This window comes from Rhinolophus hipposideros (genome assembly GCF_964194185.1).
Source record: "Rhinolophus hipposideros genome assembly, chromosome: 1".
Taxonomy (NCBI): domain Eukaryota; kingdom Metazoa; phylum Chordata; class Mammalia; order Chiroptera; family Rhinolophidae; genus Rhinolophus; species Rhinolophus hipposideros.
In genome coordinates this window covers 108,370,190-108,396,805 of record NC_138047.1, presented here as the reverse complement: position 1 = coordinate 108,396,805, position 26,616 = coordinate 108,370,190, and the positions used below count along the sequence as shown (strand labels likewise).

General features: G+C 56.6%; 1 protein-coding gene across 25 annotated transcripts in view; it reads left to right on the top strand.

Moving 5' to 3' along the window:
• ABLIM2 (actin binding LIM protein family member 2) overlaps positions 1-26,616 on the top strand; it is a 123,857-nt gene that overhangs the window by 23,986 nt on the left and 73,255 nt on the right. For all 25 annotated transcript variants that reach the window (XR_013993907.1, XR_013993908.1, XR_013993909.1 and 22 more), the window contains exons 2-4: positions 11,259-11,402; positions 19,261-19,444; positions 25,548-25,663. Coding sequence is in view for 13 of the 25 variants with exons in the window: in XM_081058127.1 (XP_080914253.1) it covers positions 11,259-11,402; positions 19,261-19,444; positions 25,548-25,663 (444 nt within the window). In the remaining 12 variants the exon portion in view is untranslated. The remainder of the gene's footprint in view (positions 1-11,258; positions 11,403-19,260; positions 19,445-25,547; positions 25,664-26,616) is intronic.

Sequence of the window (26,616 nt, the reverse complement as noted above, 5' to 3'; positions counted from 1 at the left end):
CCCCATTTTACAGATGAGTAAGCTGAGACTCGAAGAAGGGGAAGTGGCAGGCATCAGAGCCGAGAGCCCCTTGGCTGGGCAGAGTCACTGGGCCCACAGATTCTGCACCAGCCCCTCCTTAGCCCCTTTCCTCCTCCCTCTCTTCCTCCCTCACCACCATTTCCTCTCCCCTTTCCCCCCTCTCTTTCCCCCTCCCCTCCCCCCTGTCCTCCCTCCTTTTCTTTCTCCTTCTTGTTCTTTAAGGCAGTGGTTCTTAACCAGGGCCGATTTTGCTCCCCAGGGACCACGTGGCAAAGTCTGGAGACATTTTTGGTTGTCACAGTTTGGGCAGGGGGTGCTGCGGGCACCTGGCGAGTGGAGACCAGGGAAGCTGCTCAGTGCCCCACAGTGCACAGGCTGGCATCCCAGCAAAGAGCTGCCTGGCCCAAGATGTCAGTTGGGCTAAGGCTGAGAGACCTGCCTTAAGGAATATCATGAGAATGTCAGTTCTCTTGGTGTTGACACCAGGAACAGGGCCCATCAGCTACGTAGGTAAGGAACAATACGTACCTTCTCATCCACTCAAAGCCCACCTGTGGACAGGGTGGCCTGGGTGAGGGTGACAGGAGGCGAAGGCTGGGGGGTGGGCGGTGTTGGGGGACTCGTGGAGAGGTGGCAGGAGGACATGGTGAGGGAGGTGCCCGGGTAGGGAGCCTGGACCCAGAAGCAGAGAGAGTGCGGGTGTGCAGGGGGGCCCTCTGTGAGCCGAGGTGCGCAGCACCGGGCTCCTGGCCTCCACCCTGAAATGTTCCTGACTCTGGTGTCAGGCCTCCATCAGTGCCCGTGGGCGCCTCCTTTGGGGGCAGCCATCGCAGAGCTTTCCTCTTGCTGGTGTCCTCCTCTCTAGCTCACCGGGTCTCTCCAGATGTGGGGACCAGGATGCCTGGCCCACATCTCCCTGTCAGCGCCTCACACTCCAGGGTTTTTCCTGACAGGAGCAGCTCTGGGCTGAGATGGTGGCAATGTCTGTGTTCTGTGCAGGGGCCTCAAGGACCCCACCAGTAAATGGGGGGGATTATGGTTCCTCCACCCCAGGTGTTGTAAGCGTAGCAGACACTCCATATTTATTTCCTGAAGCAAGTAGCTGGGGCTCCCCCAGGCCGGCCTGACCGGCCCTGTGTGGGCTTCTGTCTCCTGGCCTTTGAGCACCAGTTAGCTTGAGCTCAGGTGACTTCCCCCTGGCCTGGTTGGTATACTGGATTGTTCTGGAAGTTCCAGCGGATTCCAGGAGCTGAGGCATGTGATGATGCCTGTTTCCCAGATGGAATTTCCACGCCGGAGGTCGGGCGGGTCTCTGCGCTCAGCTGAGTACACAGTGTCTTTCACACCCACTGTGCTTTCCCCAGACCATCGCCAAGAACCGACGGGAAGGAGCACACGCCAGTAATGTGATAGAGAGCACAAACCACTGCAATGAGCACTGTGGTTCCCGAGTCACAGGTGAGAACCGGCATCTTGTGACACAAACAGCAGGAAAGGAAATGTGATTCTGTTTATGTGAAGATAGTAAGAGCTGAAACCAGCCAGACAAAACAATACTACTCTTAGAAGGAAACAGGGACCAATCTGTGCGACCTTGGACTGCGCAGTGGGTTCTTAGATGTGACACCTAGAACACGAGCAACAGAAGAAAACGGAGAAAGTAGATTTCATCAGATGTAAACTTTTATGCTGCAAGGAACATTGTAAAGAAAATGAAACACAATGGGAGAGAGTATTTGTGAAGCATTTGATGAGGGACTTGTATCTAGAGTATATACACAGCTCTTATAAATCAGCCATTAAAAAATTAAATGGAGGCGGCTGGATGGCTCAGTTGGTTAGAGCGCGAGCTCTGAACAACAAGGTTGCCGGTTCAATCCCCAAATGGGATCGTGGGCTGCGCCCCCTGGAACTAAGGAGTGAAAACGGCGACTGGACTTGGAGCTGAACTACATTGAAAGACAATGACTTGGGGCTGATGGGCCCTGGAGAAACACACTGTTCCCCAATATTCCCCAATAAAACTTAAAAAAAATAGTTTAAAAAAATTAAGTGGACAAAGGATCTGAGTAGACATTTCTCCAAAGAAAACATGCAAATGGCCAACAGGTGCATGAAAAGGTGCTCAGCCTCACTAATCACCGGAGACATGCATGTCAAGCCACACTGAGATGCCACCTCTCACCCACTGGGACGGCCGTGTTCAACAATACAAACAATGACCAGTGTGGACAAGGGCATGGAGAAACTGGACCCTCCTGCATCGCTGCCGGTGGGACTGTCCCGTGGTGCAGCCACTTAGGAGAAAATCAGGCGGTTAAGCAGTGACCATACAGCCCAGCAGTTCACCCCTAGGTATGTACCCAGAAGGCAGACATGGCCATGCAGCAGGGCTCATGCACGAATGGTCACAGCAGCTTGTTCACAGCCCCAAAGTGGAAACAATCTCCAGTGCTTCCACGGATTAGTGGGCACACGGGGGGTGTTCACACAATGGAATATTACGCAGCCATAGAAAGGAACAAAACACCTGCTACAATGTGGATGAACCTTGAAAACATGATGCTAAAAGAAACCAGACGCAAAAGACCACATCTGAGGTCTGACAATTAAATTCGCAAACCATTACAACAATGTTGCTCATCTTTTTTGATATCAGAGGGCTTATTCATTATGAATTTGTACCAACTGGACAAAAAGTTAACCAAGTTTACTATTTGCAAGTGCTGAAAAGGCTGTGTGAAAAAGTTAGACGACCTGACCTTTTCACCACCAATTCCTGGCTCTTGCATCACGACAATGCACCAGCTCACACGGCACTGTCTGCGAGGGAGTTTTTAGCCAGTGAACAAATAAATGTATTGGAACACCCTCCCTACTCACCTGGTCTGGCCCCCAACGACTTCTGTCTTTACGCAAAGATACAAGAAATATTGAAAGGAAGACATTTGGATGACATTCAGGACATCAAGGGTAATACGACAACAGCTCTGACGGCCATTCCAGAAAAGGAGTTCCAACATTGCTCTGAAGGGTGGACTAGGCGCTGGCGTGGGTGCACAGCTTCCCAAGGGGAGGACTTGGAAGGTGACCATGGTGATATTCAGCAGTGAGGTGTGTAGCACTTTTTCTAGGATGAGTTCACAAAATTAATTGTCTGACCTCATACACTAAAAACCTCTGAACTGTGTGTTTTAAATAGGTGAGTTGTATGGCATGTGAACTATATCTCAATATAATTCACATTTAAAAAAAAACCATACACTGAGCCCCATCTGCAGAGCTGTAAAATGGTCAAGACAGGATTGTTCCCAATTGTGCTGAAGAAAGGATCCTCTCCTAGCGGTTTCAGGGGGATAATTGCACTAAAAGTGACAGGTACACAGCAGGATCTGGACACCCTCCCGGGTAATATGATAGGAGAAGGGGGGGGCTGTGACCTCTCAGACCCTCTGTGGCCATCCTGGCTGGATTCAAAGATAAGGGCCTTGCTGGGCTGTTTGCACTTGCTGGTGGCGCCCAGTGGCCCCCATCCAGGCGGGTAATGTGTCTAGGCCGATGCTACGGCCCCATCTTCAGAGACCTGAGCAGGAAGGGGGTGGCTGGTGACTCGGAGCCGGCCATGCACACTTGGGGGCATGACGGCAGGTCCCCCAGCCTGCCCGGCTCCCACTCAAGGGGTGTCCCCTGTGAGACACCTTGGGGGAGTGAGGCGTCCTGGTGGAATTAGCTCAGCCCTTGTGGACCCTCGTGGTGGGAGGTGACAATGGGCTTGGGATCTTGCAGCCTGGGAGCAAATCCCAGCTGGGCTATTTGGCCATTTCCAGCTCTGTGACCTGGGCTGTTGACGGAAATCGCCAAGTGCAGTGCCTGGCACAGCCCCGGCACAGGAACCGAAAGATGATGCCGCTGGGATTGTCGTCGCCCTGCCCGTGCACCGTATGGTCCTTGAGTCACCAGATGAGTTTCCTGTTTCCCATTAGATTTAAGGAACACTTATTGGGCATCTGCTGTGTGCTGCGCTCTGGGCATGTGTTAAGACCCAGACGAGGTCACTTGTTGGTTCAGCGGTAGCCGCCCTGGCCCGTGGCAGCGCGACATGGGGACACGCACTGCCTGGGGGCCCTGGGCAGAGCTCTGGCCCTGGCCAGCCGCGGACCTGCCGGCCGCTGGCCGTTTCCTGTGCGTGTCGGGCTGCGGGGGCCCAGGTGCCCGCCAAGCCCTGCTCTTCCGGAGTGCCACCCGCGAGGTGCTCAGCTGCCGCTCCGGCCAGGGGGAGCTGCTCCTCGGGGGGGAGATGACACAGCGCGGGGAAGTGGGCGGCGAGGGCGCCTGGACCAGCGGCTTGGAGCTAGAAGAGTCCCGGGGATGGCAGGCGAGGCCGAGGGGAGCCGGGCGCCCCCGTGGAGCCGAGCTTCCGCGGAGCTGCTCCCGGCCACACGGCCACACGCGTCCCCGCCGCTGCCTCTGGAAGGAGCCCCCGCCCTGTGCCGGCCCCGCCCGGCACCGTCTCCCCAGCCTCGGAAGGCCCTTCGCTGGGCGGCCGGTGGCTCGGCTGGGGAGCGCGGGCTCCGAACACAGGGCTGCGGGTTCAGGTCCCGCGGGGCCGTCGCTGCGCCCGGAGTTGAGGCCTCAGTGCGATGGGCGCTCGGCGTGGGCTGTTCCCACCTCTGTCCCCCGTCTCCACCGTCGGTGCGAGCCCCTGGGGACGGGGACTGCCTGCTGCGCCGGCCGCTCAGGATGGAGCACGTGCTGGACTCGCGGCGCCCGGCCACGCGGAGGGGGCGCCCGGGCGCAGCTCCCGGTCCCGGTCACAGTGAGCGGCCGGCCCTCAGTAGGTTGGGCGGTGGGCGCGCGTGCGACGGGTGCCTTCTCCCCACGCGTGGCAGAGCAGCCGGGGCGGCGCGGGCCTGGACCCGACGGGCCCTGTGCAGGGTCCTCCGGGCGGGGCGTCGGGCAGAGCAGCGGCTGCCGAGACGCCTGTGCCGGACGCGGTGCCAGCCTCGGGGACGCTCGGGGACCTGCGGTGCTTCAGGACGGAGCCGGCCGCCGCTCTGCCCCAGGACCGGGCCTCGGGACACACGCTTCTCGGAGCTGGCTGCGGGCCCCGGGGGCTTCCAGGCCAGGGGAGGCGGCAGGCCCGTGGGCAGGCGTCCCCGTCGTGCCAGGGTCGGTGGCGGTGAGCACCTACGTGTGCTTGCTGCTGTCCGGGAGACGCCCGGGTTCCGCCCACCACCTCCTCCTGGACGCCCTCCTTGACTGCGCACCGGAGCATCTCCTTCTGCGCCTGCCCGCAGCCCTGGGCTTACCTCTGTAGTTATCCGGCCTCGGACGCACCTGAGCTGGGGCCCCAGCCGAACCCTCACCCACCTGCGAGCCTCAGTGTCCTCATGTGACATGGGGGTGTGGTCTGGACCAAACCAGAGAATGTACGGGGCCAGGACTGGGTCAGTTGTCCCTGTGAAATCGCCCGGGCTGACACATTCTACGCACATAGTAGGTCCTCAGACACTTGCTGGGTGAATGAATGAATGAACCAGCAAACAACAGCAATAAGAATAGCTTCCTGATTTCAGTATCTGGCGTTCAGTGGACTTTGGCCATGTGCCTTGCAGCTTTGCCGTCAGAAGGAAGTCCTCATGACCTGCAGCCACCTCCCACAGCGCAGGGCGGCACGAGGGGTCGGGCAGATACCTGTCTGGAGCAGGTAGGGTCCCCGGTGTTACCTGCATGGACTGGGTCCTGTGGAGCAGCACGGAGGCAGCGCAGGCACGCGTTCCAGGTGGCAGCACAGTGCCTTCCAGGTCTGATGACTGGTAACCACACGGGGCTTCTGGTTGTGGCGGCTGCATGAAGGTGGGAAATTGCCACCATCAGGCCTATGTCAACACAGTACCACGAAGTGGTGACCAGACTGGAAGTGCGCTCCCCCAGCTTGTGGCGCAGAGGACTTCAACGTCTGAGTTATCAGAGTAAAGAAGCCAACAAGCCCAGTGACACCCGCCAATATTCAGGAGGTCCATCCGCCAGAAGGGGCGACGGCACTGAGAGCTGATGTCAGCATTAGCAGTGGCGTTTGTGCGGTTCAGCTGCCGTTCCTGCTCCCCAAGCCAAGGGCCAGTGAGGCTCGGGGCATCAGGAGGAATGGAGCCTAGCTGGGACAGGTGCTGGGGTGCAGGGGACCTCCCCCACCTACCCAGACGTTACCATCGGTCCATCTCTGGAGGGGCAGCCTCACCACCTCCAGTCCCCGTCACGCTGCCTGCCTCCTGCACCCCCACAACACAGCAGGCACCTGATCTGCACAAGGGTCCTGCCTGTGACAGTACTTGTCCCCGTTTTATAAAGGAGGAAACCGAGTCTCCTGGAGAGCATGTGAGCTGCCCAAGGGCAGCTGGGGAGGGCATAGCTGGGATCAGCACCGACTGTCCCCCTTCCCACTCGCCCTCCCTGCCATCCCACTGAGCTGAGCCCACGTGTGAAGGCCGAGCTCAGGCAATCCACTGAGGCAACCGCATGAGTGACGTGTGGCCCTCTGGGAACTCCAGGTCCCCTTCCTCACAGCCCCCGCCCCAAGTTGCTGGTCTGCCTCTGAGACCCCGACAGGACTGAGCCAGCAGCTGAGGCTCATACCTTCCAGGCACTGCACCAGGTGCTCTTTACTCCCTTGGGTTCTAAACAGAGCCTCCTGAGAGCAAGCTCCAATACACAGATGTGAAGACTGAGGCTTCTCAGCATTTAGTCAGCTCTCCGAGGTCACATAGCTGTCCCTGGAGATGATGGGTCCCAACCCAGCCTTGCTGGCTGTGTCCCAGCTCCTCGCAGCACACAGCTCCTCCAGGCCCCATTCCTGGTGGCAAAGGAGAATCTGTCCCACCTGGATGGGTTGTAGGAGAGGGACCTCAGCGATTTCCGGTTAGCTGGCCCTCCCAACACCGAGCAAGCCGCATCCCTCCCTCATGAGAGCGAGCCTTAGGGGTCCACTTTCCCAGTCATAATTCTTTTGATTCCCAGTGGGGTTCACTGTGCTGCGGTTTCATTATCACGGGCGGGACTAAATAGTCACAACAGCCCTTGTGTGATTGATTCTTACCACTTGAGTTTGTTTTGTGTTATTATCACAGTTAGGGACTCGTCAAACCAAATGTTGGAGCCAATCTTGAAATTGTAGTGAAACAAACCTGCCGCCTGTGGTTAGGTCTGGGAATGTGGTCGTTCTGTTTCTCTGTCTTTTAGACATTTTAACAGACTCTATTCTCAGAGCAGTTTTTAGCCGACAGAAACATTGAACAGAAAGCAGAGAGGGCCCATCCATGTATGACCCACCCCAAACCCCTGCTGTTAACGTCCCGCATTGGTTCCGTTTGGTGTGGTACTTGAGTTGCAACTGATGAACCCATTTTGCTACATGGGTATGATCTGAGTCCATAGTGTACATGAGGGTCACTTGCGGGTTTGGACAAGTGTGTAACGCCGTGAATCCTTCAGTACGGTGTCGTACAGACCGGTGTCACTGCCCTGAAAGCCCTCCGTGCTCCACCTCTTCATCCCGGCCTGTTCCCCACTCCCTGGCAACCGCTGAAGTTCTCCCTGTCTCCGTGGTTTTGCCTTTTCCGGAATGTCAGGTAGTTGGCACCACACAGCGTGTAGCCTTTGCAGATTGGCTTCTTCACTTAGTCACATGCCTGTAAGTGTCCTCCACGTCTTCTCATCGTTTGATTTCTTTCTGTAACATTCGCACACCAGACATGAATTGTGGCCAGAACAGCCCCACCCCTGACTTGGGGCCACGTGGAGAAAACCCTGGGCGTTGCCAGGCATGGGTCGGGTCCTGATGTATTTCTTGCCGCGTACTGTGGCCGTGTACTGTGGCCGTGTACTGGCCGGGCCACCTGTCCCAGCCTCAGGTCGCTCAGCAGCAGCAATGACAGCACTTGTTTGCTGGCTGCTGTGAGGAGCGGTACCCTTTGCGAAGCCCCCGCACGCATGGTTGACTTACAGGGAAGGGCCTCTCCTCGCAGTTGGGCAGCTGCAGGAGGAACGAGTCCATCTTGGGGTGAAAGTCCCACGCCATAAATCCACCAGATTCACAGACGTGATCCCAGGGCCGAGCGGGCCGATGGGGACGTGGGCCGGAGGGGACACCTGTGGGCCGGAGGGGACACCTGTGGAGGCGGTACCTGCATGAAGACAGGTGTCTGCTGTCCAGGTGCAGTGTCTACTTCCTACCACAGGAGGGCAGCACCACGGCTCTCACCTGTGCCCAGAGGCCCCAGGAGCCTGTAGATGCTCCCGGTGGGGGGAGGGGGGTCCTCCCAGCCAAACCATGGCTTAAAGCAGCTTCCCCCCCACAACCCAAAATACCTCCCGTAACCAGGAAACTGGTGACGTCAGTCCGTGAGGTCTTGTCAACGAGGAGAGCTGTTGTGTACCGAGCACTCAGGGTTTGCTGGCCCCTTTCTGCCCATGGTCCTCGCAGGTCCTGGGGCAGGTGATGGGGGTAGAGGGCTGATGGCGGAAGGACAGACAGACGGAGTCTGGGAGTTCCGGGTCTAGCACGTAGGAGGTGAGGCGGGGCGGTCGGTACCCAGGCCATCTGGGCCTGCAGCCGCGTGCCCCAGGGCTCTGACACGGCCCCAGCGTGGGTGGGCTGTTCCCGCACGCTGGATCAGGGCCACTTCCAGCAGCACAAAACCGCGCCTTGTCTACGTGTGGAGAGTGTCCTTCGTATGCCTCACGGGTGAGGCGGTAAGAGTGTTGGCAATCTGTGTACCCCCATCTCCATTTGACCTTGGACGTCACCAGGGTGACTTAGTGGCCTGCTAGCCCCACGTGAGCCCTGGGCGGCCAGGGCGTGAGCTGGCACTCGCTGTCTGAGGTGCCAGTGGCTCGCTCTGCACGGGGAATTTTAAATTCACGCCCAGGAAATCCTCACTTTCTGCCGGCCTCCTCCCATCCATTTTGTTAAATAATTGATGAGGCAGTTTCTGCCATTCCATAGGAAAAAGGAGCGTGGGGCAAGCCTGCTGTTGACATTCAGCTCAGAGCTGGAAATGCCACCATGGCTCCGGGACCGCAGACAGCTCACGAGCCCTCGCCCATCTCTGCACTGTCTGGTCTGCTGGTTAGTTTCCTGACTTTTCTGGAAATGTGAGGCCGGTGTTGCCACTGGGCCCAGGGTGCTGCTCGCCTTCCTGCACCTGCTTCTCCAGGCAGTGTAGCCTCTCGTCCCGATAGCTGGCACCCCCCTACCCATGGGTTATGCAGAGCCCTCCTCCTCGGAAGGCCTGCTGTCCCCAGCGTGGCCCGGGGCCCTCCTTCGTGCCACCCCCCCGGGGCGGGGAGTGCAGAAGAGGAGAGGAGCCCTGCTCCGGCCAGACTGGGGGCTGTCAGGAGGTGGGCTTCTCGGGATCGGGGCAGGTCGGCAACTGGATGGAGACATGTCCTCTGTCTGAGATCCACCTCGTTTTTTACAACAGGGATGAGCAGACTTTCCAGGCTTGGTGCTCGACCTATGCTAGTGTTAAGCAATTGTGGGAGAGAGAGAGAATACACGTAACTGTCACGTGACGTGTGGCAGCTGCTTTCTGGGCCCGCCCCCTCCCCTGTGCCCCCTAGAGTTCCAAGGCATCAGCCAGGGGGGCAGCCCACCTACACTACAGACTTCCCACCTCAGGCGCCCGCAGCTCCCCTGGCTGCTGTGCCTTGGGCCTCTGCTAAACCCTCAGACTCACTCAGCCCAGACACCGGGCAGCCCAGAAATGGGGGGATGCGGTGACCCCACCCAGGAGATAGGAGGTGCCCCAGGCTCCTTCCTTCTGAGTGGCGATCTAGGTATGTTTCCCACGATTCTCTGGAGGGCCCCCAAGGGGCTGACCCAGTTGCCTACAGCAGTGACCAGCTTAGTGACAACCTGTCAGTGGCTCTTGCCTTCCCTGCCTCGTCTCCCACCCCCACCTCTTTCCTGCCACCGGGACTGCCCGATACCCTACCGCACCTGTGCTTGTCTCAGCCTCAGGCCGGGGGGCCCCGACCAACACTGGAGGGTGGAGTTAGAAGGTGTGGAACTAAGTGGAGACCCGCGCACGAGAAGGCAAAGACCCTCCCTCAACCCCCACAACCCCCCACACACGAGAAGCCAAAGTCTGTTTACTCAGAACCCGCCGTAGTGGGGTCGGCCACCATCACTTGCGTTTGGCCGAGACCCCAAGGCAGGCAGAGGGGTGGGAGAGCTTCCTAGTGGAGAAAAGGGGGCTCGGGTGTCCTGATGGGGGCTGGGGGAGGCTGGGGGGCTTCTAGAAGGCGGCGTCCCAGGTGACAGGCTAGGGGAGCAGGTGTGGCTGTCTTGGGTCGGTCCTGAGTGGAAAGTGGGTCCAGCCTGCTGGTAACCTGGCTCGGGCTGCACTCTGCCCGGCTGGCCTCCGTGCCAGCCTGCAACTCCGCCATCCAACTACCAGCTCTTCCTCACGTTTCGAGTGACTCCTCTGGGACACAGCTGGTCCCCAGCCCCAGGGCTTCCCCTGGCCCCGGCTCTGTCACTTGGGTGTGACTATTGCTCACCGCTGTCCCACTGCTGGGCTGGAGCTCCTGGAGGAGCAGGCCTGCGGGGCCGTGTCCTGCACGCTGGCCTCTGAAGGCGCCCTTGGAGGAAGTGGTGAGGAGCCGACGGCCCCGCCCAGACCCCAGGAGCCCCCCGTTGGGCCCCTAACTGTCCACCCTGACCTGCCTCTGTGGGTCTCTAGCGCCCTGTAAACACCCTAACCTGTGTCTGGCTTCAGGCGGGACAGCACCAATAGTCAGGTCAGTGTCCCCAGGACGCAGAGGGAACATGGCGGCCACAGGAGCGGGTTAGTTAGTGTGCGAGCAGAGGAGAGGACTCTAGTTCTCCTGGCTCAGAAGCGGGGGGGGTGGGCAGCTCTGAACCCTGGAGGGCCAAGGTCATGCCAGGTCAAGGCAGCAGGGGACCCGGCCACTCCGGTGATCGCATCCCTGCAGGTGTGCTCACAAGCATGGGGACAGGTCTGCCCTCTGGGGGCTGACCAATGGCCTCTTGCGTTAGCCGATTCCTATTGGTGTCCAAGGAGAAGGAGAAGACGAGTCTGTCCCCTGACAGCCTACCGGACAGACTGTGCTGGGGGGTGGGCCCCGTGTCCTCACCCCGCTGCTGCTCCGCTCCCCCTGTGCCTGGCCCGTGCACCCTCGAACGCCGCCTCTAATGCCGCTCCTTTTTCCGACAGTGTCAGAGGCCCAGGCCGCTCACCGCCCCCTGGAGAAGCCGCCCAGCACAGCCATCCTGTGTAACACCTGCGGAAATGTGTGCAAGGGTGAGGTGCTGCGGGTCCAGGACAAGTACTTCCACATCAAGTGCTTTGTCTGCAAAGGTGAGCGAGCGTCTCTGGCCGGTGCCCTGGCTGCAGTGGCCACAGGGACAGCTGGGCCTGCAGCTGCGGTTCTGGGCCCACAGAGTGTCTCCTGGGATCTTGGGTGTTCGGAAGTCATCAGAGTCCAGAATCTTCACACAGCAGTGTGATCATTTCAGTGTGGCCTGCGTCACTTACGGGGGTGATAGAGGAATCTGGCCAAGTGGGGAGGGTCAGGACAGGGGCCAGGTCCCCAGGAGAGTCCTTGTACAACTGCATGCAGCATTCCCGGATTCAGGTCCAGTGGCCACAGCAGGGTGGCTACCTGGGCCCCAGAGCCAGAGGGCACATGGTCCTTGTGGGCGGCATGACCCCACCAGTGTCGGGGCACAAACTGCCCGGGGCCGCACGGAAACCCCACTGGAGTAGTGAGAGAACATTACTGTGTGTTCCAAATGAAAATTGTCTTAATTTTCTCTGATTGTAAAAAATAACGTAAATAGTACACTAAACTCAAATAATGCCGAAAAGACGAAAAGAAACGAAAGCCTGAAACCCTGAGACCTTCATGTATCTGAGCCGGCCTTTGCTGCAGGCTCCCTTCCCCTTCCCGTCCTCCCTGCACTGACGTGAACGCATATCAATTGTGTAGAAATGGTTCCGTGTAGTTGCATTTAGTTTCCAAAAAATATTTGAAAAATAGCATTTGGGGGACGGGATAAGCAAACCCAACCAACTGGGCACAGACCCAAAGGATTTACGGTTCTAAAGGGCTTGCGTTAATGGGACTGCAAACACCATTAACCTCTCTGCAGTGAGCAGTGTGGTCACGCCCGCTTTCCTAGGTTTGAGAGGATGTCCTCCTCGGCTGTCACGGTGCATGCAGCGTTAGCCATCATGAACCTCACATAGTCTAGGAGCGATGAGGGTTTGCTTTCGGGGGGCAAACAAAACTGGGAAATGTGCCACATACACGTACAGGTAATGGAGTGACGTGATTTTTGTGGATGTTGCGCAGCCCTGTTCAGTCATCTCAGGCTACATTCACTCGCTGCACAGAGGATCCCAGGAGGCCCTACTGTGCGCCGGGCCGAGCGGAGGCTCTTGAAAGCGCTAAAGCATAAAAAGGCACCAGCTTAACTTTGACTGGTGAGGCCTGGGGAGGGAATCAGTGTATTAGCTGAGGTAGGCATGCAACACAACTTGGAAAGTTCGCTTTTAGTAATAAAACCATGTGCTGGGAGGGGGGCACAGGAAGGTTCCGGAAGCTTCCAGAGAGGGCATCACAGAGGAGGTGGTGTTTGGGTCTAACTTGGAGAGAGGAGAAACCAACCAGTCACAGGGGAGCCAGGCGGGTCCAGGTGGCAGAGGCAGTGTGTGCGGCGTGGAGTGTGGGCAGCCTGGACCTGTGGGGAGGGTCAGTGGTTTGCTGAGTGCAGCCGAGCAGCCGGGAGAGGAGGCTGGGGCCCCAGACTCGTCCCTGTGCCAGCAGCCGCACGAGGGACGTGTGACTGTCCCCTTGAGAGAGGGCAGCTGAGGCTGGGAGATGTAGGAGCCTGTCCAGGCCTTGATTCCAGGCCTGCCCGTGGCCGCCATACAAGGGGCTTCATCCTGGGGGTTCTGTGGGGCCGCCTCCGGGGGCAGAGTGAGGGAGCAGGTAAGCGCCCGCCCCCAGAGGACCTCTGCCTACAGCCCCATCATTGTCACGGGCTCTGTGTGAAGACTGTGTGAGAGGCCTGTAGTTTGAAAAGAAAACTTGAGAACCATTGGCCACAACTCTGCTGCTTTGCAGGGAGGATCCAGAGAGGCCCTGAAGCCTCCTTGCCCTGCAGGGGGTCAGAGTGCAAAGGGGAGATATGGGGGAGGGGTGGGCAGGGCCGTGGCTTAGGGAGATGTAGGAGCACCACCAGCCTGCCTCCCCCTGGACCCATGGGGGCTGCGCCATTCCTGGCAGGGGTGGGCATACCCTGGGGGCCAACCCCACAGAGGTGCTGTGGCTCCATCTGTGGGCATGGGTGGCTCTCGGGGACGTCACTGTGAGTGACTTACTTGACACCCCCTGAATCACCCGCATTCCAGGTTTCCCCTGCTTATCCACAGCCTGGCTCAGCCCCCAGTGAATTCACCTGGCCGCCCAGGTGCCCCGTTACCCCAGCTGGACAAAGGCTGCCAGAGTCCTAGCAGTGGGGTCCAGGGCAACCCCAGGATGGTGGCTTGGGGACTGTTTGGAGAGACGAGGTGAGGGGCATGTCTGTGGCACTTCCTGGGAAGCGTCGCTTTCTGGGGAGGAATGGAGCTGCCCCCGGTGGTGCTGGGGGCATGCCGTGCCGTAAGCATTTCCGTGGACAGGAGCTCAGTCCAGCTGCCTGCGCCCATGGCGCTGCATTCGCCACCTTCGGCTCCAGAATTCAGGGGACGCGTCCGTGCGAGGGAGATCTTTCCTTGGAAAAGGTGACCGCCACCCTGGTCGGTGTCCCCGCCCTGCCTGAAGCTTGTCTTGCGTTTCATCAGAGCTTCCCAGTCCATCATGGAGTTGGTCTGGCTTAATTATCTCTACTCTCCGGAAGAAGCATTTGCTACATTACTGAAAAGCAAAATCCATTAGGTTGCTCTTTTAAAGCTCACCTTAAAACGCAGAGGGGACGTGCCCACTGTATTTAAAAGGATAGTCTAAGCGCAGACCTTAGGATTGCAATACAAGGATTAGACTCCTGGAACCCAGCCTATCACCTGAATTGACCCTCGGGGTTTGGTAGGAGGTGGGAACGGGGCCTCCACACTGTGCAGCCCCTCCCCGCCGTGTCACGGGGGCAGGCCACTGTCCTCTGAGGTGTGTGTCTCCTTCCCCTGCGGAAGAATGGCAGCAGAGCAGCTGAGATTTCCTGAAAGACTAAAAAGCTGTGTTTGTTTAAGCATGAGAATTACAGTCTTGCTGGATTGGTCTTTTATCCAGGCTCTCATAACCATGCAAAGCCCATGAATCACTGAGGGTGCCTTTGGGTGAGTAAAAAGAACACACAAGTCATAGTGTCCTAAGCAGCATGGAGACTGAACACCTCAACGCAGCCTGGAGGGAGCCCCTCACACCCAGAGGTGGTTAGTTTAATGACTCAAGGTCATCAAAGACCCACGTTCCTCCTCCCCTTCCCCACCCCTGCTGTGCCCGCTCCTCCCTCGTCCTGCTGCTGTAGCACCAAGCATCACACCCTCACAGGGGGCACTCAGCCCTGGGGCGGGGGCGGGGGCGACGTGCACGGACACGGGGACCCTCCCCTCGCACACTGCGCCCTGTGATCAGGGAGGAGAACCCTGTCCCTGAGCTCCCCCACGGACTTCCAGTGATTCATTGACCAGAACTGGGTCACACATCACCCCCACCGGCAAAATGAGTGGAGGGAGGCGACTGACGGCAGTCATGTCCCTGCCTGGTGGGGGTGTCTCCAGTGGAACCAAAGCGGGGTCAGAAGACAACCGAGCCACTGTCAAATTCTGATTGGAGAGGTCCCAGTGTGCCGGGTTCCTGCCACCTCGGCACTGGTTCGATGTGCCTCGGTTTACCTGGGGACGCCATGAAAGCATGACGTAATTATCCTTCCCTTGCAGCTGCCCCAAGCTCAGGCTCTGAGGCCCTAAGGTCTGGGTTCAGATCCCACCTTTGCCACCCTCGGCTCAGTCGATATTAGACATGTTTCTTAACCTCGCTTGCCAGTCAACAATTATTTATTGGGCACCTACTATGTGCAGGGTGTTCTGGCTGCTTGAGACGCATCCACGAACAAAACAGACATTCTTGTCTGTGTGGAGGTCATGTCGTAGGGCGATAGATGACACACACCGGCCAGAATAAATAAGTGCATTTTGTTATGTGCTAGAAAGCGGAGTGCTAGGGAAGGGAAGAAGAGGAACGAGACAAAGGTGGGGCTGGGAGGTACTATTTTAAATTGGGTAGTCAGGGAAGGCTTCCCGGAGGAGTGACCTTTGAGTGAAGACTTGAGGGAGGGAAGGAGAGAGCGCAGCAGTGGGTTGGAGCACATCCAGGATGATGGGAAGAGCTGAGGAAACAGGAGGGAGGGATGGCTGCGTGTCCAGGGAGGAGAGCCCACCAGCCCTTCCTGTAACGTGGTAGTGGCAGACGGAGACTGCTCTGGCCAGCGTGGAGGGCGCGACAAGGGAAGGGTATGAAATTCCTGCATACTCACCTTTCGGGGCATTCCCAGGGCATTTACGGGAGACCCACCAAGGGCTTCCACACCAAAGGAAAGCTCCAGCCGGATGTACCTCCTCCTCCTCCGGCCCAGAGCACATGTCGTCCTCCACAGCTGGACCCACGCAGGGTGCGACAGGAACCAGGGATCACGTGGCAGAGTTATGGAAACTCACGGCGGAAAGGACTCTCTGATGACACGCCTGTTATTCCAGATGGAGAGTCTGAGGCAGAGGTCAGGCGAGTCCTGGGCCGCTGGCTCCCAGGCAGGGCGCACAAACCTCTAGTCCTCGGCTTTGCTGTGTCGTAATGCTAGTTGCCGTCCCCTCCCTCACGCACCAGTGCAGAGAAGCATGGGGCGAGCGGGAGAATGTGTCACCTGACCACCCGGTGGTTTTCTGGTTTTCAGCCCTCCAAGCTCATCTGTGCGCCAGTCTTTTTAAATTTGAACTCATGCTGTGTCCATACGTCTGTACCCTGAATTATTCACTTAAAGGACTGTGGAACCCTTTCCCCATCAGATAAGCTCTTCAAATCTATTTCTACATCTGCCCACAGACCTCCAAATGCAAGGCCCGTCATGAACTTGGCCATCCCTCTGCTGTCGGACGTTCACATGGGTTCCAGCCCGGCACACCTGGCTAGTGGGTTTCCTACACCTCATCTCTGATTTCTTATGACAACAAGGCAAGATGGGTATGGTGAACCCATTTTACAGATGAGGACTCTAAGGTTCAGAGAGGTTCAGTGGCTTTCCACGGTCACACAGCGGGGAAAGGCAGGACTGAGGACTCTGCCCCACAGCCTGTTTGCAATGGCCAGTGATCGTTTACCTGACAGTGTACTGTTTGCAGCCGACACCGACAGCTCAATGTCTGGGTCTTCCTGCTCATTTCCTCTGCACAGAGTCCCCGGAGAGCGACTGCTGGTCAAAGGCTGGGAGCGGTGTGAACGGCCTTCAGAGTCAGTGCCAAATGGTATTCCAGACGTGTTTTCCCACTACTGCCCGCCCCTCCGGACCATTTCTCATAAATGACCACAGTGAATGCCAGGGACCGACACTCAGGGTCACCTACGGCTGCTTCACACTCGTATTAGTCGTGGCTAATCCGATGGGCAAAGTAGAATGTAATAACATATTGTCTTGATTAGGCATTTTAAAATTATCCTTGACTTTGGACTCTTTATTTTTAGCGGCAGAGGTCTGGGTTCGTCCGTCTGGCCCGGACCCCAGCGTGCTTGGGCGGCCACAGTCCCACCAGCAGCAGAGGTAACCAGGAGCGGTGGCACCAGCCGGCCCCGGCCTGTGGGGCTGGTGTGGCTGGAAAGCCGTTTTACTCCTCTCCTAGCACCTCCGGGATGGAGACTCGCGTCATTTTAATGGGGCGCATGGCCCATCTTTGCATTTTCATCCTTCAAAGAACAGTGCATGCCTTCGTATCCTTCTGAGGACTAGAAAATTAGCCAGAGGCCAGGGTCGGGATGTCCATGAGCAGATCTGTCACTCAAGAGCGCAATTGTTCTGGGCGGCGTTGGCAGAAAAAGACAGGAATTCTCTGCAGAAGGCCCCAGATAGTCTGTTCTTCCAAGTTGGGGTACGGCTGCCTGGCCCGCGCCACGATGCAAGTTTGAACAAAGGGTTTTCACTCTCAGGTGGGTGTGAGGATTCAGAATGGGTGGCCTCTGGCCTCTCGGGCGAGTGACACCAGCTCAGCCGCGGCCTGGACGGCCTCCATCTGACTCGGGGATTACTTCGCGCTGGGTCCCCTGTGCTGCATTTTCACCTTTGAAGCAGGCCCTGTGCTCCAGGTGGGAACGAGGAGGCCAGAGAGGTCAGGAATGTGCCCAGGGCCTCTCAGCTTACGTCTCACCTTATCCAAAGCCCCCCCCCCCCAGAAGAGGAATGACGGATTTCCCACCGCTCCGGGGGCTGTAGCCGGAACACGGCACACACAGCCCTGAGGCCCGGGTGAGGGGACAGGGGCACTCGGAGAGGCCATGGCCTCTCCCTGTGGGGGCTGAGCTGAGGGGGGCCCACCTGGCAGGGCCGCCGGAGCCCCCAGGTCACGGCTGGGAGGGGGGGTGCGTCTTGATGGGTACGTAGCTGAGAAGCCCTGCTACACAGGCCAGATGGAGCAGATTGGCCTGGGGGACCCCGAGACTCCAGACCCCAAACTTCCCCAGATACTCTTCCTGCGTGACCTTCCTGGGAAGGTGCCAGTGGTGGGGGAGGCGGCCAGGAGGCCCCTCTCCCCCAAACTCCCAGGGCACCAAGGAAGGCGCAGGTGGAAAGTCGGGCTTCCTTGACCAGACAGCAGTGACTTCCCAGACACCAGCCCCCAGTCAGCGCGAGCTGCGTGCGACAAGATTTACTTTGTGAGTTGACTAGTAACTTATCAAAACATACAGCTCGTGCTGTGATAGCTTCGTGCTAAGACTTGTAATGGTAACAACTCAACCCCGGATAATGCATGGAGCATGTAGAGCCTTGTGACCACAGAAATTCCTAGTGGACTTTGGAGTTTTGTTTGCAGAGAACACGACACGCACGTTCAGTGTTTAAAACTCATGACATGCGCTTCCAGTTCTGCGGGGCGGGGGAAGGATGGAAACAGGCTTTCCAGGCCAAAACGGGATGAGGTGAAGGTTCTGCTTCAATAAGAGCCCGGCGGTGGGTTTTGTAAGTCGATGTCGGGGGTCTCGCCTTGGCACCTACACTCCTCTGGATGTGCTGAGATTTCAAGATGCCAGTGCTTACAATTTGCCGGAAATGACAGGCCTTGCCATCAGTTAATGTTTTGATGAAAACCGTTAGGTGTCGATTCAAAACTGTATGAAGGCTACGTGGTTTTTCAAGACTCTGGCTTGGGGACTATGACCCATGAGGAGCCCGGGCTGCCCGGCCGCAGGGTGTTCTCTGGGACTGCAGCAGGGGTGCTCCCTCTGAAATCATGCCTGGCTCCCACGGGTCCCTGGGGCGGAGGGGGAGTGTGGGGTGGCTGCTCAGGTGTCCTGCTCACTGACTGGCCGACTGAGCCAAGGGCAAGGGCCCCGTTCCCCACCCGGTCAAGTCCCCCAGACCTGCACGCAGTGCTACAGTGCAGCTTTCTGGGGCAGGAGGTGTGTGTTAGGGCCAAGCGTCCCTGGCCTCCCTCCCTCCTGCAGGGGTCTGGCCTTGTCCACGCCGTAGGAGGAGCGAGGGAGGGCTGAGGGAGCCTGCCGTGGTCTGGGCGCTGACCCCAGGGATTCATCTGTCCTCTGCCACACGGGCCCTTCCCATGTGGAACAGGGCCTAGAGCATAGTAGGTGCCTTTCTGATCTGTTCTGTGCTGGGACAGCCTGCCTGGAGTAGCAGAAGGCTTCAGGGGCAAGCACGCTGCACCCTGGTGGGGTCCAGCAGGGAGGGAGGGAAGGAGGGAGGCCGGTGGTACCTGAGCACAGCCTGGTTCTCCTCCCGGGTCAGTGCCCCTTGGGGAAGCTTCCACAAGGAAGTCCACTCAACTCCAGGCTGAGGGGCCGGAGCTGGAGTCTGTGCCTGGACCTGACCCCCCCCAGGGTTTTCAGTGAACCTGTGTGTGTGTGGTGGGGGCTGTGTGTGGTGGGTCCACCTGGGGCCTGTGGGGTCCGGGGCGATGGTCCCGCCTGCTAACACTGGCCTCACACGCTGTCTCACAGTGTGCGGCTGCGACCTGGCCGAGGGTGGCTTCTTCGTGCGCCAGGGCGAGTACATCTGCACGCGTGACTACCAGAGGCTGTATGGGACCCGCTGCTTCAGCTGTGACCAGTTCATCGAGGGCGAGGTGGTGTCTGCGCTTGGCAAGACCTACCACCCCGACTGCTTCGTGTGTGCCGTGTGCCGGTGAGTGGGCTGCCAGGCTCCCTGTGCGGGGGAGTGGGGGGGCCCTCCCCCTCTCTGCCCCTTTCTCCCTCCCTCCCTCCCTTCCTCCCACTGGTGACAGCTGGAGAGGGAAGGTGGGGCCCAGCCAAGGGATCGCCGGGGACCCTGGGCAGCCGCACACCCCACCGAGGGTAACCCTCCTCCAGCCCCAGACTCTTGCTCACAGCACAGGACTGAGCCCTCTTCCCTGGGGGCAAAGTGGCCAGCGGGCTGTGAGGTGCTGGCACGTGGCCTCCTTTGGCTTCTGGGAAGGTGCGCCCTCCCTGTCCCCTCCCGGGCCCCATGTCTGCATCCTGCACACGTTTCATCTCTCACTTGGGCGCCTGAGGTGCCCACACTTCAGCGCCTCCACGCCCACCCCCCACCACTCTTCAGCTGTCCGGGCACGTCCCACCTGCACGCTCTGCCTCACTCCCCGAGTCGCTCATCTGTGAGTGGCACAGATCCACCAATCCACCAGGCGCATTAGCCCCAAGCATGGGTGTGTTCCAAGGTCCCTCCCTTTTCAGAATCCACCCAGCGGCTGCCCACGCTCAGGCCTCAACACTTGCCTGCCTGGGGTCCCTGCCTCCCATCTCCTGGCACTCCTCCACACTGCCTTCTGGGGAGCTTTACCGTCTGTTCCGTTTGTTCAATCGTTCGGTCATTCATTCATTTATGCAATGGCCAGGCTTTTCCAAGCACCAACACGTAGCCAGGCCCTGGGCTGGCACGGGTGACCTGGGGTCATGCATTAGCAGAGACCCTACAGGACTCAGCACCTCGGGACACTGCAGTTCGACAGGAGGTACCACCCCAGAGTCTCCCCCCCTCACGGGAGCTGCTCCCTCCTTCCCTCCGTCCGCGGCCCCCATTGCACCCTGTGCCAGTGCTCCCGGGCCCCACACACTTCTCTAGCAACATGGCTCTGGAGCTGCTTGATGGGAGCGTCATGCAGGCCGGGCAGGGGCTGCTCTGATTCTTTGCCTCCCGGGCGCCTGGCACAGGGCAGATTGACACCCCTCTCTGCCCGCACCTCCGGGGCTTAGCAGGGAGGCCAGCAGGCAGCCTCCCCACCTGGGTGTCCTCCCCCCGCGCCACAGCCCCAGACAGTTCTTCCAGGAGGAATGTCCTATTTCTGGAAAACAAAGAATAAAACCCCAGAGTTTACTTTCTGCTCTGTTCTCTCTCTGTCACCACACCCAGTGTAATGGGGATTTTTTGAATATTGTCCCCAAAGCTGTTGTCTGTCGTTGTGGCCCGAGTGCTGGACGGAGATGGAAGTTTTGTCAGGATGACACACAGGGAGGGAGGAGTGATGACAAGGAGCGTTGCTACCGAGAGTCATTGTGTCATGGAAGCGCGTGGGTTAGAGCTCCCCCAAGGACTATCTGAGGGTTTGATTTCTGAGCTCGTAGCTTAGAGACAAGGGTTGACTTAATCACAGTGGGTTTGAAAGATCACCTCTGTATAATCCGCTGTTTTCAAAATAATAGCAGACAGCTCTGTCACGCTGGGACTAGATTCACCCATCCACTGTAAACAACTAGAAAACTGGACAAAATATACAAAACAACTGTTTTCATAGGTTGGGGCACAGGCAGCTCGGGACTGAGGGTAGGAAGATAAATGAAGTGAACCCCATGACTTCCCCTTCTTGCTACCTGGAGACAGTTTCCTGAACCATAGTACAGGGAGGGAACCACTGGAGATGACATGCTTGCTGCGTTAGAGATGGTGGTCTGAGACGAGAAGCATACAGAGGGGAGAGAGCTGCAGATAGGTGCCTTTCACTCTTTGACTAATACAGAGCCAGGTGGACAGAGGACATTTTACAAAGTGGGGCCACGAATGACCAGGTTGCTTTAAGCTAAGCAGCTCCCAGGGCTGGGAGACATTGGAGTTCTGGCCGGGTGGAGAATGCTTGATGAACAGCCCAGGAATGCAGTAGGGACACAAAAAGGGCCACGCCTTCCTGTTGGGTTGAAGCCCTGGGCAAAGGCTACGACCACAAATCAATGCTAATGAAGTACAAGACAACAGTCTCCAAAACATCAGGCTGGTCTGTAAACAAGCTAACGGCCTGCCAAAGCAACGTCCAGTACTTTTTATGAGAGGAAAAAAGTCCAGCACTCGACAACATAAAAGTGACAGTGCTCAACATTCAGTCAAGCACTGGTATTCATAAAAAGAAACTGGAAAATACGACACAAATCCAGAAGAAAATCAGTCCATAACAGGAGACCCAGAAAATGAGAGCAGTGGTGAAACTAGCAGTCAGTGATTTTAAAACAGCTATTGTACGTATGCTTACGTATTTAAAGGAGTATCATGGAAGACATAAAAAGAAACTAAATGGAGTTTCTAGAAATGAAAATTATAATTTCTGAAATAAAAAATTCCCTGAAAGGAATTAGCTGTAGAGTACATTTTGTAGAGGAAAAGATTGGTGAACTTGAAGACATAACAATAGAAACTATTCAAACTAAAGCAAAGGGAGGAAAAAAGACTGAAAACTACGAAGAGAGACTCAGTGATCTGTGAATATAGAGCTATCTGTCTGCCTTGCTAGGTTGAGGTCTCCCTCGACAGGGAGACCAAGGGAATGGGAGAAGACTCAAAAAATTTGAATAAATAATGGCTGGAAAATACCCAAATTTGATGAAAACTGTAAACTCCTGGATCCAAGAATCTCAGTGAATCCCAAGCAGAATAAACATACCAAAAACCTACCAAGTCCATCATAATGAAATTTCTGAGAAACAGTAGTAAAAAGAAAATCTTAAAAGCAGCAGGAGAAAAAAAATAAAACAAACAAAAAAAGGAAAAAATAAAAAAAGTAAAACATATGTACAGTGGAAGAATGACTGTGGACTTCTCATCTGAAACTATGCACACCAGAAGAGAGTAGAACCGCATCTTTAAAGAGCTGGGGGGGGAAAGAATCAATCAAACAATTCTATACCAAGCCAAAAAAAAAAAACTTTCAAAAATGAAGGCAAAACTGCTGAAGCGTATGGCGTTCCTTTTTGGGGTGATGAAAACTGTCCTCAGATTGATTGTGGGGTTATTTACACAACTCTGAATACACTAAAAACCATTGAATTATAGACATTGAATGGTTTGTGAATGGTATAGAGCCTGTGAATAAAACAGTGACAATAAAGCTGTCACACACAAAAATGAAGACTTTTGTAGACACACAAAAGCTAAGAGAATTTGTTGCCAACAGACCTGCACAACGATAAAGTTCAAGGAAATTTTGCAAGCTGAAGGCAAATGATGTCAAAAGACATCCAGAAAAAAGCAGGAGCAAGCCATCAATTGACAGATAATATGTGTCTGATGATGGAGTGGTACCCAACGTGCATAACGAACGTCTGCACGTCAGTAATAAGGGTCCCCCATTAAAAAATTAAAAATGTTAAGCCCCATTAAAAATGAGCGGCCGCGTTTAGCAGACACTGCACAAAAGAATATGTATGGATGACAGTCAACACACGAAACAGTGCTCAACAATGAAGCGTCAGGGAACGTAAACGAACGCTCTGATGGAATGCCGTTACACATCCACTAGAATGACAAACTGGAAGGATGGATAATGTCACACGTTGCTGAGGATGTGAAGCGAAATGAACTCTTATATGCTGCCGGTGGGAGCACACGTGGTACAGTCTCTGTGGAAACCAGTTTGCCGTAAGCATGTGACCCAGTATTTCCACTCTGTGGTGCTCAGAGAGAAAGGAATACACATGTCCCCAGAAAGACTTGTCGGCAGTTGCTCATAGCAACTTGACTTGTAACTGCCCCAAAGTGGAAGGACCCCAAATACCCTTTGACCGCGAGTGGAGCCTGTGTTTGGCTCCCCCATGCAAAGGAGCAGTACTGGGCCAGAAAAGGAGCAGACTAGTGGTAAGCGCAGCGACGTGGGTGACGCTCAGAAACCGCGATGCTGAACAGCACATCCGAGACGGCGTGCTGCGTGATTCCATGTATGTGACGTCCCAGAACACCGGTCTGCTCCGTGGTGACGGAATGCTGATCCTGGTTGCTGGGGCAGGGGTGGCGGTGGGTGATTGTAGACGATCACAGGGGACCTTTTGCAGGGGGCAGAATGTCTCACGTCATTACTGTTGTGTGGGTGACATGAGTGTGTACACTTGTCAATGCTATTGAATTAATAAATAATAGCTGCCATTTATTCAGCCCTTCCTGGGTCCAAGATAGTATGTGCGATGGGTGGGTGAGTGGATGGATGGATGGATGGGTGGATAGGTAGGTGGATAGGTGGTTGGTTGGGTGAATAACAACTCCGTGACACAGGTGTTATAAGCTCATTTTACAGGCGAGAAACAGAAACTCAAGAAGTTATATAACTTGCTCTGGGTGACACAGCTAGAGATTGACTCAGAGCACATTCAGGGATGATGAGGGACTCCCACCCACTGTGTCCCAAGGTCCCTCATTACCAAGCCAGCTGCCAGGCAGTAAGATGGAGGGAGGCAGAGCACAGCACTGAGCAGATGGCACAACACGGCCTCAGACAACTGCGAAGGTGCAAGACCGTCTCGCACGTCTGGGGAGGAGGGTCAGCTCAGCCTGTGTTTGTCCTCAGTTTCCAAGAGCAGATACTGGGCAGATGGGAGCTCAAGGACCTACCTGCTGAATGAAACTTGGGCCCTGAAAAAGTGGGGAGCTATGGCAGGGCTTTATGGGGGAAGGCATGGCAGACATATGTGTAGGAAAGCTCATCTGGCTGCAGGGTCAGGGCTGGACTAGAGCTGGTGGCTTGGACAGAACAGGGCGAGCAGAGCGAGACCTCCTGGGGACCTTCAGTCATTCACTTGTTCACACATTCATTCATTCATTCATTCATTCATTCATTCAGCAATTCCCTATTGAGTGCCTGTCATGTGCCAAATAATGTCCGGTCCTGAGGACGGCAGAGGGGAAACAGCAGAAGCTTAGGCCAGGGGAAGGGGCTTGTTCTGGTCCAGACAGTTCTGCCCACAATGCACAGGCCGAGCTGGGGAGGAAGCGGCCCGGTGGCTGCCGGGAGCCCAGGTGGCAGGAATGGACGTGGGCAGGACCCCCAGGCGGTACTTCCAGCCCCTGTCCAGGTGGTCTGGCCCTAGCACACCAGACAGCAGCCACTTTATCGATCTCTCAGTCACCAAAGGAGAAGTCCTTGGGCTGCAGGGCGTGGGCTGGCTCTCTGCTGCCCCCCTGCCAGCCATGACCTACCTGTCACCAGGGCTGGCACCGGGGTGCACAGCGTGAGGTGCTCGATTCATATGTAGAATTTAAGGGGATGCCAGAAAACTCAGGAATGAAAGTGAAGGCTTTTTTAATATGATATTTAAAAAATTGGAGTTAATGTAAAAATATCCGCTATGAACAAAATGCCCAACTTTTAAATAAAAACGGATCCAATGTACAGTGCCTTGGTGTCTACAGGGCATGCTTTGCCACATTGCCGTCTCAGAGGCCCAAGTCGGTGGTTGTGGAGCTCTGGAGCCAGACAGGTCTTGGTTTGATTCTGGGTCTGACCTGCATTGGCTGTGTGTCCTTGGGAAAGTTACTATCTTCTCTGAACTTCAGTATTCCCACCGATAGAGAAAAAACTGAAGCGAATGCCAACGTGGACAAATGTTCTAAAGTTACGCAATGAGGTCTGCTTGTAAGGTATCTGTCCTGTGCCTGACATCCGGCACCCAGCACGTGCTTAATAAACAGTACCTGGTACTGCGACTATTGAACTGATATAAAAAAACATCGTGGGGGGCAGGGGTGTCAGAGGAGTCAGGGTCGCGGGGAGGAGGCCAGTGGCTAAGACTGCCTGGTTGAGTGCCGTGTACCAGGCACTGTGCGGGCCTCACTGCTCCCCGCCATGGCCCTGTCATTCTGCCTGCTGGCGCGGATGAAGAAACTGAGGCTCAGATGTCAATGAGCAGCCTGAGGTCACAGCGGGGACACGGCTGTGACGGATGGAGAGGCCTGTGTCCCTGAGATCCCAGGGGGAGGGGATGGGGGACCTGGGTGGGCAGCAGGCGGTCCTGGCTTGTAATGCGTTCTCTTGTTTCAGGCTGCCTTTTCCCCCCGGGGACCGAGTGACCTTCAACGGGAAGGAGTGCATGTGCCAGAAGTGCTCCGTGCCTACGGCAGCGGGCAGCAGCTCACACCTGTCCCAGGGCCTCTGGAGTAAGTCGGCTCTGAGCTGTGTAGGGGAGCAGGACTGAAAACACTCAGACCCAAAGCAGAAGCGGTCCAGTGAATCACTGTGGACAAGCATAACACAGGGAGCCAGGACAGAGGTCCCCGGGGCGCTCACGCTCCCGAGCCTTTGCGCAGACTGTGCCCTCCAGCCCGTGTGCCACTCCTGCTTTTCTGTCCAAACTCGCATCCTGCCTTGGACCCAGCACCTCCTCCAGGAAGCCCTCCTGGCCTGCTTCTGGTCCTCTCCTTCCTCACAGTTAATTCCAGACCATCCAGAAGCCCTCTGGGAGAGCCATTAGGGTGGCACTAGATTATGGGCTCCTGTGTGTGGTCAAGGGCTGCACCTCCCAGGGTCCAGGACATGGCATGTATGCAGTGGGTGCTCAGAACACGCTTGTTGCCTGAAGAAGCAGGAGCTGGTTCCTGTAAGAGAGCAAATGCCAGCCGGGGTGTCCCTGGCCTGTGGATGTGGGGCAGGAGCAGACAGGCACTGGCCTTTCCCAGTTTAGGCGGCTCTTCTGGGGCCAGAGATGGGCCCAGGGCCTGGGCAGGGGAGCCCTGCTCCAGGATCCTGCTGCCGAAGTGGAGTTTTCAGAGCCCACCCTGCGTGGGCACTCCTGTGCTGTCCCAGGGCTGAGGCCGTGTCCTGGGACAGAGGGGATCCTTCTGATGTCCAGAGCCAGCCCGTTGCCCACAATTGATTTCCTCTTCCCTGTTGAGCTCCCTCTCCCTGCCCACCTTGGTTCCTGTTCGTTCGTTCATTCATTCATTCATTCATTCATTCACGCAGGCATGCATTCATCCTCCAAACGTTTCTCGAGCCGCCAGCCTGTGTGGGGCTCGAGAGTCCTGAGATGGAGCAAAGCCCCTTTGCCCTCGGAGTTTGAGTCTGTTCTTCAGGCGTCCAGGGTTCGTGTGGATGTGAACAGTGTGACAAT